The 13,226-nt window shown below is 40.5% G+C and overlaps 1 protein-coding gene across 11 annotated transcripts in view; it reads right to left on the reverse strand.

Moving 5' to 3' along the window:
• Positions 1-8,431: 8,431 nt before the first annotated feature.
• Positions 8,432-13,226, reverse strand: part of LOC122564315 (synaptonemal complex protein 2-like) — a 277,458-nt gene continuing 272,663 nt past the window's right edge. For all 11 annotated transcript variants that reach the window (XM_043719015.1, XM_043719016.1, XM_043719018.1 and 8 more), the window contains one exon: positions 8,432-8,671. In XM_043719015.1, coding sequence (XP_043574950.1) covers positions 8,639-8,671 — 33 coding nt within the window. In that variant the 3' untranslated portion in view covers positions 8,432-8,638. The remainder of the gene's footprint in view (positions 8,672-13,226) is intronic.

The raw sequence follows: 13,226 nt of genomic DNA on the forward strand, positions 1-13,226 counted from the left end.
GAATGTGTTTAATTGATTTATGAATAAAGTACAATTTTGAAACTAAAATATCATATGAAAGCTGTAGGACACCAATGTGATTCAGAACAAACATCTATTGTAACAATTTGCAGCTCAAGGAACTTTGGATCTGTGTTGAATTGGAGTCTAATGAAGGGCTTATGTGTGAAACATCGACTCTCCTGCTCCTCAGATGCTGCCTGACCTGCTGTGATTTTCCAGTGCCACACTCCTGACCCTGATCTCCAGTTGTCACTTCCTCTCATTCCTTATACCAAGGTGCCATCATCAGTTTGATCATTCTTCCTGCAAGTCCTATTCTTGCCCATACAGCTCATAAGTGTTGGACAATTTCAGGGGCTGAGGTTTCTCAATTACAAATCTCTTACACATGCATGGTGCCCTACTGCTCCCATATGATTTTTTAATTTCAAGATTATACTTTTTTCATAAATCAACTAAACACAAGTACAAAGCAGTTCCATACAGACTTTGCAGGAGAATTTTGACATTCCTCATTACAACTTCAATTCAGTTGCAACAAAAAAACATTTTCTAAACATGAAAGGAAACTGTCTAACTTCCCATTCAGGTCATCTCAAAACACAATAGATCCTGGTTATATTGCGGCCAAAAGATCTTAGATGGCAGTCTTTCCCCACTCCACCTTGGGACCAGCTGCTCCAAGCTACACATATATTGGCATATACAGTGCGCCAGTTTACGTTATTTAATTGAGGCCAATTCTTTGCACTGGAAGGCAAAGGAGTTTCAGGCAGACCAAGGGCATCTTTCATTGAGTTGATGGCCATCCGGATGCAGTCAATGGCTGTCTTGATGTGCATATGTTGCAAGAGTAATGCATCATTATCGTATTTGATTTAGCTTATAAATTAATTACTTAAAATCCTCTCCTCTTTACATGTAATTATACTGATATATTGTTTTTATAAACTAAAAAGGAGAAAAAAAATCACCAGTGTTGATCTCATACTCCAGTCGCTTTGTTTTTTCCAGAGAAAGAAAACACGAGATCTAAATACAAATTGAAGAAACACAAATTTACGCAGAGAGTTGTGAATGCATGGAATGCGTTGCCATCTATGATGGTGGAAGCAGAGTCATTGGGGACATTTAAGCGACTGCTGGACATGCACATGGATAGCAGTGAGTTGAGGGGTGCGTAGGTTGAGTTACTATATTTTACAATTAGGATTAAGTCTTGGCACAACATCATGGGTCAAAGAGCCTGTTCTGTGCTGTACCTTTCTGTGTTCTATGAAAACCTGACTTTTACTTTAAAAGCTAAAAATATTCTCAGTTTCTTTCCTTCCACTGGCATCATGCTATGGTTTATGACATCAGTTTGATACTGGTCTCACTGTAGGTCAGCCTCTCGAATGATACTTTCGACCTTCTCCCACTCACCCCTTACTCTGAAATGTTTCCTTCTAGTTAAAGCATCTCTCCCCCACTTTGCGCTGAATTTCCACTGAATCAAATTTCCAATAATAGGGAGTCAAAACTCACTCAACTGGTTAGTAAGTTTGTAGAGGAGACCAAAATTGCTAGTATAGTGGACATCTAAAAGTAGAGTCTTGATCAACTAGGCCAGTGAGCTGAGAAATGACAGGTAAGAGTTTAATTCAGATAAATGCAAGACATTACATTTTGGTAAGAAAAACCAGGGCAGGACTTACACAGTTAATGGTAAGACTCTGGAGAGGATTGTTGAACAGAGACACCGAAGGGTGCAGGTACATAGTTCTTTGAAAGTGGAGTCACAGGTCTACAGGAAGGATAGTGAAGGATTTGGCAGGCTTGCATTCCTCGGTCAGAGCACTGAGTACAGGAGTTGGCATGTCATGTTACAGCTGCACAAGACATTAGTAAGGCCACATTTGGAATACTGCATATAATTCTGGTCACCCTGAAATAGGAAAGATGTTATTAAACTTGAAAGGATCCAATAAAGATTTTACAATGATGTTACGAAAATTGGAGGATTTGATTTATAAGGAGAGACTGGACAGGCTGGGAATCTTTTTCTCTTGAGCGGAGGGGGCTGAGTGGGTGACCTTATAGAGGTTATAAAATCACGAGGGGTATAGATACGGTGAATAGCCAAGGTCTTTTCCCAAGGTATGGGAGTCCAAACTAGAAGGTATAGGTTTAAGGTGAGAGGGGTAAGATTTCAAAGGGACCCAAGTAGCAATTCTTTCCATGCAGAGGATTGTGTGTATATGGAATGAGGCTGAGAGAGGAATTGGTAGAGGTGGGTACAATGATGATATTTAAAAGGCATTTGAACAAGTACATGGATAGAAAAGATTTGGAGTGATTTGGATCAAACGCGAGCAAATGGGACTAGTTCAGTTGAGAAAACCTTAGGTATGGAGGAATTGTGCCAAAGGGCCAGTTTCTGTGCTGATGACTATGATCTACATCTCATTTAGCTGAGGTCCCACTCTGCTGCAGACCCTCACTAATCGCACTCATCATAACCATGCGGTGCGCATCTTTATCATCAAGGTCCTCTCTGAGGATCTGTTGAATGACTCTAATCAGCATCTCAGTTAGACGAAGGAACTCAGTTGCCTGAATTCTCACAGCCAGAATCATGGCGCTACTTTCTTTAATTACACTATTTTACTTCCTGGCCTAATCTGATTTTACTACTACACATTCAGTTTAAAAAGGACATACCTGTTGAGTTCCACTTTAAATCAATTCCCAATAGTGGTCAGTCAGAACTCACTCAGCTGAGTTTCCAACTGCTACAGTCTCACATTAACTGTTCTCCTTACAACTGTCATACATATTACACTCAGCATGATTGCAGTACAACTCAGAATATGGAACCGCAGGATACATACTTACATTAATTAATTCTTAGCCATTTGCAAATGATATAACCAAAAATGATAAAAGTGTTTGTTTTATTGTTATACCAAAGCATCCAATCTGCCTGCTCCCTTGGATCAATGGAGTCTCAGCATTTCAGCACAATCATCCGATGAGGAATGTTAATATTGAAAGCCAAGGTCTCCTGAACATTGGAGAAGTTGTCATTTACTATCCAGCTCTTCAGCTCAGTATTGTGATTCTCAGGTACTGATGCTCACCAGCTCCTGGACTCAGCTGAGATATGTTCCAGTTTTGCTGACAGTATTATATCACTTGATTTGCTCTGTTATCTTTTCCTGTTCATCCTGACTTACTTGCTTTTCCAGTTTGCGACACAATGCTGTTTAGTAATCTTCAATCATCCCTGTAAATGACAGTTCCTGAGCAGCGTAACTGTGCTCAGCAAAGCACCACCATATTGTAAATATTTTGATGCATTTAAGCACTTTTCAATTGTTATTAAGAGATATCAAGATTTGCAAGAAAAGGCATCAAAGCAGTTTTTGCTTTTCCCTCCAAAATTCCTTCCCAGCTTCCAAGTGCAGCAGAGCATAAATCCAACATTTTTACTCAATCTATCAACTATAACCATTTGCAATCCACAAATCCACAACTTACTCTATCATTCAATAAGTTTTTGGCTAATATGATTTTTCCAGCTCCTCGGATGCTGCCTGACCTGCTGTGCTTTTTCAGCACCACTCTAATCTTGACTGTAATCTCCAGCATCTGCAGTACCCACTTCTGCCTCACTGATGTTACCGAGTATGGTGACAAAATATCTGAAAACAAACCTTCCAGCTCAGTGAGAAAACTTACATCCAGAACCTCAACCTGAGCTAAAAATCTTCTCAAAACTGTAACAACACTTCCTTACTTTTATAATCTAGTCCTTTTATAATAAATGCCAGGACTCCATTTGTGTCTGATTACATACCACACCTGCATACACACTTTCTGTTCATGTGCAAAGATGCCCTCTGCACTTTGAATCTGCTTCCATTTAAATAATAATTTGGCATTTTATTTTAACAGCCAAAATGGACGACCTTGCAATTATCTACATTAAACTTCACCTGCCATATTCTGGTCCATTCTCCTAGTCTATCAATATCCATTTATAAACTCTGTCATCACTGCTTGCTTTCCCACCTATTTTGGTACCATCCACATATTTTGCGATGTCACACTCTATCCCTGCTTGCAGATCATTTATGTAGATTGCAAATAGTTGAAGTCTGAGAACGGAACCTAATGGCACCTCATTTCAGTTCATGATCCAGAAAAGGAGCCATTTAGCCCAACTCTCTGCTTTCTATCAGTCAGCCAATCCTCTACCTTCATCCCCTGGGATTTAACCAACTGAATCAATCTTTTTTGTGGCACCTTGTCAATAGCCTTCTGGAAATCTAGATAAATCACGTCTACTGGATCCTCATTATCCACCTTGCTAGTTATATTCTCAAAGAATTCCAGCAAGTTTGTCAAACACAACCTTCCCTTCACCAAGCTGTGCTGACACTGTTGAATTGAGCTTTGTTTTTCCCAAGTGTTCAGTTATCTCCTCCTTTATGACTGAATCCAGCAACTTATTCACGACAGAAGTCAAACTGACTGGTCTGTAGTTTCCCACATTTTGCCTTTTTTTTTAAAAAAATAGATGCTTCCAATCCACTGGTACATTTCCAGAAACCAGGGAATTTTGGAAAATCCTATCTAATGCATCTACTCTTTGCTGCCAACTCCTTAGGGTCAGGCACGAGCCCTCACCGACTTATTTGCTTTTAATCCCATCAGTCAACTTCATACTTCCACCCTCGTTATAATAATTTCACTAGGTTCCTCAGTAGTAACTGCAATTTTTGTGAATGAATTATCTTGCGCTGTGAAAATACAAAAAAAAAATTGGTTTGGTGCCTCTGCTATTTGAGTTTCCCCATCTTATCATGTTACTTCCATTCTCTGAAAGGCCAACGCTTAGTTTCACTTTTCTCGGCTTTACTATATCTTACATAGGTACCAGCGCCTACATTTGCTGTTAGTTTCCTTTTGTAGTTCATCTTAACTCTATTTCATTTTAGTAACTCTTTGCTGATGTTTAAGTCCTCCGGATTGTCACTGACATTTTCAGTATGATATGTCCTACTTCTTGCCTTTGTTATCCTCGACTTCCTTGTGAAGCTATGGATGATTTTTCACCTTATTAGAATTCCTCTTACTTGCAGGAATGTACTTTAATTGAGAGGTATTTAGTATCTCGCACAGCATTTGCCACTTCCTTGCCCTTTAATATTTTTGCCCAGTCCACTTGGGCCAACTTCTTTCTTTGCCCAATGCTAAAACTCTCACATGCAACTTTGCCTTCACCCTTTCAACTGAAATTTGAATCTCTAGCATATTGTGGTCACTCCTTTCAGGAGGATCCTCATCTACAAGACCATTTATCAATCCTTGCTCATTACACAGCAGCAAATCTAAAGTAGCTCGTTCTCTGGTTGGCTCAATGACGTGTTGTTCTAAGAAGTAATCCTCCATACACACCAATAAGCTTTCTTCAGGCTACCCTTGTCAAGTTATTAATCAGATAAACATGCAGGTTAAAATCTCCCAAAATTATCATTGAGCCCTTCTCACAAGTCTTTATTATTTCCTGGTTTATACTAGGCCCTAGTTTAGATGTCCTGTTTGTGGACCTATAAATTACACCTACCAAGGGGTTTCTTGCCTTGCTTTTTATTGCTATGCATATGGATTCAAGTTTTGGTCCCCAGTAGTGCCAATATAATTTCTTAATACAGCCTTGATATCATCCTTAACTAAAAAAGCAACACCACCTCCTACTCTTCGTCTATCTTTTCAGAATATGGAGTACACTTGGAAAATTAACTCCCAGTCCTAAACTTCCTGGACCTGGTTTCAGTATTCTCCACCAGGTCATACCCATTTGTCTATTTGTGCCATTAGCTCATCAACTTTAATCTGAATATCATGTGCATTTAAGGTGCAAGGTTAAGTAAATTCAACTAGTCAGTCTTTTTCAAATATTTTCTTATGCTGTCCACACTTTCCATTCTTATTTATTAATCCCTCATAATACTGAGCCTCATCTCTACCATTTCTTTCAACTCGCATTTTGATCTTTTATTATTCCTTTCCTCACCATATTCATTAGACTAGTCCTTATTAACCTATTAACCACTACCATCTTCTCATTTTCTGACCTGTTGCTTTGGTTGCCTTATTAGTTTAAATCCATGCAAGTTGCACTAGTAAACCTTGTCAGGATGCTGGATGCTGAATCCAGTTAAGATTCCGTTTTGTACAGATCTTGGAAGAAATTCCAATGATCGAGAAATCTGAAACCCTCCACCAGCTCGTGAGCTATCTTCTTATTCCTTGCTACACCACCACATGGAATGGAGTAATCCCTAGATTACCACCCTGAAGGTTCTGCTTTTCAATTTATGGCCCAGCTCCCTGCACTCTCCTCGCAGGACCTTGTCACTCCTTCTGCTGATGTAATTGGTTCAAAGTGTACCACAGCTTCTATCTTTTCAAAAGGTAGAAAAAGAGAAACTATTTTCACTGTTGTGACTCTACATCTATGGGATGAAGTCTAAAATTTAGAGTCAGACATGAGGGAAATTATGAAACATTTCTAACAGACAGGAAGAATTGAATCTCTGTTCATGAAGAATTGTGGGCACAGTGGTTAGCACTGCTGCCTCACAGCGCCAGAGACCCGGGTTCAATTCCCGCCTCAGGCAACTGTTTGTGTGGAGTTTGCACATTCTCCCCATGTCTATGTGGGTTTCCTCCCACAGTCTAAAAATGTGCAAGTTAGGTGAATTGGCCATGCTAAATTGCCCGTAGTGTTAGGTGCAGGGGTAAATGTAGGGGAATGGGTCTGGGTGGGTGTGCTTTGGCGTGGTCGGTGTGGACTTATTGGGCCGAAGGGCCTGTTTCCACACTAAGTAATCTAAATGAGCAAGAATTTTAATCCAAGATTGATAAATATCCGTGAATAAGAAATATAAAGTTGGATTCAAATCCAGCACAAGGAAAGATGCTTGTGGTTGTTGGATGTCATTAATTTCAGTTCCAGCAAATCTTCAGGAGTATCTCAAAGTAGTGTCTTAGGCCCAACTATCCTGAGCTGTTTCAATGATGTGAGGATGTTTGCTGATGACTATGCAATGCTCAGCAGCATTCACAACTCCTCAGATATCACAAAAGTCTATCAAATGCAACAAAGCTGGACAATATAGAGGCATGGGCTAAAAGTGGCAAGCAACGTTCGTGCCACACAAATGCCATGTAAACATTGCCCCTTGATGTTCAGTAGTATTATCAACATCCTGGGGATTACCTTGACCAGAAACTAAACTGGACTAGTATATAAAATAGTGAATATAACAGCAGGTCAGATGCTAAGGCACAAGTCAGGAGTGCAGTGGAATACACCCCAATTTGCCTGGAATTATTGTAGCTCCACTAATATTCAAGAAGCATGACACCACCCAGGACAAAGCAGCCCACTTGATTGGAACATCCTCCCTCTCTACCATTGATGCACAATAGCAACATGTGCCATCTACAAGATGCACTGTAGAAATTCACCAAAGATCCTTAGATAGCACATCCAAAGCCATAACCATTTCTACTAGAAGGACACTTCTAGCCACTTGAAATTTCTCATTCAAGCCACTCGTTACTCTGACTTGGAAATATATCACTGCTCCTTTAATGTCGCTCGATCAAAATCTGGGAATTCCCTCTTGAATAGCACACGGATACAACAATTCAAAAAGGCAGTTCATCTCTATTTCCTCAGGGGCAATGAGGAACTATAATAAATGCCTGGCCTGGCTAACATTACACATATCACATGAGTGGAATGGATTTCATTGAATAGTGGAGTGGTTAACTGGAGGCTTACTCTTGTTCTAACGTTATGGACAATATCACATCAAAACTCAAAATGGTGGCAGTGAATATTTTACAGAAAATTTTCAAAAAATATTTCAGACTGCTTGCAGTTGCCTTTTCCAGGGTTTTCCATAGAAAATCTTGGTTTTGTGTAACTTCTTAGACCACAATTCTCAAAGGACAGGGCAGCGAAGCTGGACTTGCTAGCGATATACATTCATGAGCAAATAAAAACAACTTTTCTTTTCTCCCACACATTGCATCCAGAAGGAATTACTAATTTGGCTCCTGGACCTCCACCATTTCTTTATTGTATGAAATTTCAACCAGCAATCACATTGAATTGGAGGAACCAAAAACTCATCCTTAAGTGATGAATGCGAATTTTTTAAGGACTGGAACATGGCCGGGGTACTTCAGTAATAGTGTGCAAGTTATTGGAGTAAGCTTCCATGGTTCGATTGGTGGCTCCTTAATAATTCATGATTCGTCACAAAGCTGGGTAGAGATATCAAGGTGCAGTCCTCAGTTCTACTAAATTGTTAAAAAAAACCAATCTAATTTAAATTATGATACAAAAAATGTAATGTTGCTTTATAAGGATTTATTCTCATGCGTTTTGGTTTAATATAGAAATAATAATATATGCAAAACATTTTCACACTTCTCAAAAGCATTTCATGTAAATGAAAATGAAATATGCATCATAGAACACATTAGAACCATGTACACTTGAAACAAAAACGTCTTCCATTTGCTTTTTAAACTAAAACGATTATTTAAGTTATCCGATGTCATCAATTCAATCTTTCATGCTGGTCAGCTCTACTTCATTCTGTTTTCAAGAGTAAGAAAACACAAAATAAGAAAATACTTAAAATCATGAAGCATTAAACACAATGTTTGCATGGTTTAACACAGTTTTCATTTAGATGGTGACACTGGTTATTTAATAAAGAGGTTTGAGTGGAAAAGCACAGCAAGTCAGGCAGCATCCAGAAATAGGAGAATCGACGTTTTGGGCATAAGCAACAATACTTCACATTTAAGATCAATCTTTTGTTCAAAACAGTGTACGGCTTAGAATCATAGAATCCCTACAGTGTGAAAACAGGCCCTTCAGCCTAACAAGTCCACTCCGACCATCCAAAGAGTAACCCACCCATACCCCATTGTCTATATTTACCCTGACTATTGCATCTGCCCTCCACATCCCTAAACACTACAGGCAATTTAGCATGGCCAGTTCTCCTAACCTGTACATCTTTGGATTGTGCAAGGAAACCGAAGCACCCAGAGAAAACCCACGCAGACACAAAGAATGTGCAAGCTCCACACAGATAGTTGCCAGAGGCTGGAATCAAACTCGGGTCCCTAATGCTGTGAGGCACTAGTACTAACCACTAAGAGCCACTGTGCTTCACCCTCCTCATCTGCAACCTTAAGCCTCACAAGCCTCCAAGCCCACACTATCTTCCATTTAGTCCTTTATGTTGAGAAGATAGTAGGCCCTGTCATCAACTCCAAGATCCAAAACTCCCTCCCTAACTCTCTGCTTCTCTCATCTTCTTTAACATGCTCCTTACATCTTACTATCTTGACCAAACACCTGCCATAACATCTCATACAACTCATTGCAAATTTTGTCTGATAACTCTCCAGTGAAGCCCCCAGGATGTTTTAAAAAATTAGAGGTTTTTTTTGTAAATGGAGATGGCTGTTGTAAAGCTAATTCGGTGCTATTAATTGACAGGATGAGCATTCATGCTAATATGTTATAATACATGTCTTGCATTTAGTCTCTTTTATTAAAGAAACACATGCGTCATAAAACAAAAAGATGACTGAACTGGTTATATTTTTCAGTCAGTATGAAGCCAATTTCCTGCAAGAAATTGGTTAAGGATCACTACTGCCACAGACTAGATGGTCTATAGTTTGTAATTTTACTTGAGAAAAAGTGTTTTTGCATTCTTTACGTCAATTCTTGCAAATACGTTTTCTCAATGCTTTAAGGTGGAATTGTCATACTGAAACAGATTTCACTAAATTAGAAACGTTGGAGGGAAAATAGCAGTTGTTAATATTTTTCTGAATTTGCTTCTGCTACTCTTACAATAATGGTGCATTAATTGAAATATCGCACCTATTCAACGAGACGTGCAAAAAAACCCTCCATTTGCAACCCGAGGTAATTAACAATTCACAGTCCATGGACTTCAGCTTGGCACTTAAATACTCCTGCTGCATCATGATTAATTCAAAGATAGAACAATGGAAAAAGGTGGAGATAAAAGTTACAAGTGGAAAGACACACAATGGCTGTTTTAGCCATGTGCAACTCCCAAACCATATCATTGATCCAGTAACATTTATAAATAGGAGAGCTTGTTAAAGCATGGATCTCAAGAAACTAAGTTTCTAAATTTGGTGACATAAGCTTTCAATGTTGGAGTCTAACCATTTGTTAGGAATGTTTCAATATTGACTTCAACCTATTAGAAGCTCATGCATGGTATCATTACAACCTGCCTGAACTTGCTTGTTTGCTTGTACAAATAATAATTGTGAGATATGAGTTTTGATGTTTTATACAAGAGGGGATCAATGTTCAGAGTTAGAAGGAACAATATTGTCTTCAGGAAAGGGCAGATGGGCAGACCAATTTCTGTCAATTATTCTGTCCCAATGTCATCAATTATTCCGAGCACAAGAGAGAATATAGAGAATTACTGTGCCAAAGGATTACAGATGAGTTATATCAGTGTGCTTGGGAGACATGATTACTTTTGTAGGCTTCTTTGATGCTGCTCATTTAATAAGGTTTAGATTGGATTGGATTAGATTACTTAGTGTGGAAACAGGCCCTTCGGCCCAACAAGTCCACACCGCCACGCCGAAGCGCAACCCACCCATACCCCTACATTTACCCCTTACCTCACACTACGGGCAATTTAGCATGGCCAATTCACCTAACCTGCGCATCTTTGGACTGTGGGAGGAAACCGGAGCACCCGGAGGAAACCCACGCAGACACAGGGAGAACGTACAAACTCCACACAGTCAGTCGCCTGAGGCAGGAATTGAACCCGGGTCTCTAGCGCTGTGAGGCAGCAGCGCTAACCACTGTGCCACCCACAAGTTATAGAGTCATAATATCCCAACCTAATCTAGTCCCATTTGCAAACTCCACACAGTCAGTCGCCTGAGGCAGGAATTGAACCCGGGTCTCTAGCGCTGTGAGGCAGCAGTGCTAACCACTGTGCCGCCCACAAGGTTATAGAGTCATAATATCCCAACCTAATCTAGTCCCATTTGCCAGCATTTGGCCCACATCCCTTGAAACCCTTCCTATTTATACACCCATCCAGATGCCTTTTAAATGTTGTAATTGTACCAGCCTCCACCACTTCCTCCGGCAGCTCATTCCATACACACATCACGGTGTGAAAATGTTGCCCCTTAGGTCCCTTTTATATCTTTCCCCTCTCACTTTAAACCTATGCCCTCTAGTTCTGGGCTCCCCCATCCCAGGGAAAAGACCTTGTCTGTTTATCCTAGTCATATCCCCCAGACCCAGCCTATTCAGCCTCTCCCTATAGCTCAAATTCTCCAACCCTGCCAACATCCTTGTAAATCTTTTCTGAACCCTTTCAAGTTTCACAACATCCTTCTGGTTATGTTCTCCTTGTTTGTTTTCCTCAAGAGGTTGTAAAAAAAAAAGTTAAAAATCACACAACACCAGGTTATAGTCCCACAGGTTTAATTGGAAGCACTAGTTTTCAGAGTGACGCTCCTTCATCAGGTGCTCCAAAAGCTAGTGTGCTTCCAATTAAACCTGTTGGACTATAACCTGGTGTTGTGTGATTTTTAACTTTATACACCCCAGTCCAACACCAGCATCTGCAAATCGTAAAAACAAAGTTCTGAAAAGTCTGGGTTTGGATAGGTTTTAGGGCTAATGTGATTATAGCTAACAGATACTGCCTCAGGAAAGGCTTTCAAGTTTATAAAACACTCTTAACAAGGAATGGCGAGTGGCCAGATCTCCCAGCTCAGCTTTTCTGTGTTTTATTTTGATTTGGTTTTGACAGTCTGGTTATTCACTGAAAACAGTCAGGCAATTTTGAGGCTGTTGATCCAAGAAACAGCTACGCAGAAGAGGATATTCCATGCTGCGTTTCTCTGACTTTTCTTCTGTACAACCGTGTTTGATTTTTTCCCCTTTTTGGCCAAGGGTGTTTATGGGGATTGTTGCAATTATTTGGAATAGCATCATTAAATTCAGATTATCAATTTGGTTTTCATATAGGTTAAGGTAATCTGTTTCGAGTTTCATTCGGTAATCTTGTAAATAAATACTGTTTTGTTTAGAAGTGGTTTGACCAGTTGCATTGTTTCTGGAATATCTGCTTAAAACAACAAACAAAGTTAGGATCTGGGTTACTTTCTTGAAATGTTTTGAGGGGCTCTGGCCTGGTCCATAACACCATAACGTTTCTCTCTGGATTACTGAAGATAACTAAGAATCCTGGATTTTCCAGGACTGTCCTGAAATTCCCTTTCCAGGCTGCATTATTTCTGTATAAGTCATTTGGCTTACTTGGATGCCCAGAGGGTGGTGGAGGGCTTCTACTGAATTCAAGGTGGTTTGTGGCATGATGTTTTTGTTCAGGAACCAAGCATCAGAACAACTGTCCCAAACCGCACTTGTCCGATCTCAGAGACTCAGCAAACACCCACCTCCAGACCCTCAGACTCGGCAAACTAACAGGCTTGGGTGCACCTACACTATTCTGGATTAGTGATGCTGGAAGAGCACAGCAGTTCAGGCAGCATCCAAGGAGCAGCGAAATTGACATTTCGGGCAAAAGCCTCCCTCCCCTTCCTGGCCATCTCTGACACCTCCCTCCCCTTCCTGGACCTCTCCATCTCCATTAATGATGACCGACTTGACACTGACATTTTTTACATACCCACCGACTCCCACAGCTACCTGGATTACACCTCTTCCCACCCATCTCCTGCAAAAATGCCATCCCGTATTCCCAATTCCTCCGCCTCTGCTGTATCTGCTCCCAGGAGGACTAGTTCCACCACAAAACACACCAGATGGCCTCCTTCTTTAGAGATCGCAATTTCCCTTCCCACGTGGTTAAAGCTGCCCTCCAACACATCTCGTCCACATCCTGCACCTCCGCCATCAGATCCCACCCCTCCAACTGTAACAAGGACAGAACCCCCATGGTGTTCACCTTCCACCCTACCAACCTTCGCATAAACCAAATCATCTGCCAACATTTCCGCCACCTCCAAACGGACCCCACCACCAGGGATATATTTCCCTCCCCACCCCTTTCCGCTTTCCGCAAAGACCATTCCCTCCGTGA

Source organism: Chiloscyllium plagiosum, chromosome 29 (assembly GCF_004010195.1).
Source record: "Chiloscyllium plagiosum isolate BGI_BamShark_2017 chromosome 29, ASM401019v2, whole genome shotgun sequence".
Lineage (NCBI taxonomy): Eukaryota > Metazoa > Chordata > Chondrichthyes > Orectolobiformes > Hemiscylliidae > Chiloscyllium > Chiloscyllium plagiosum.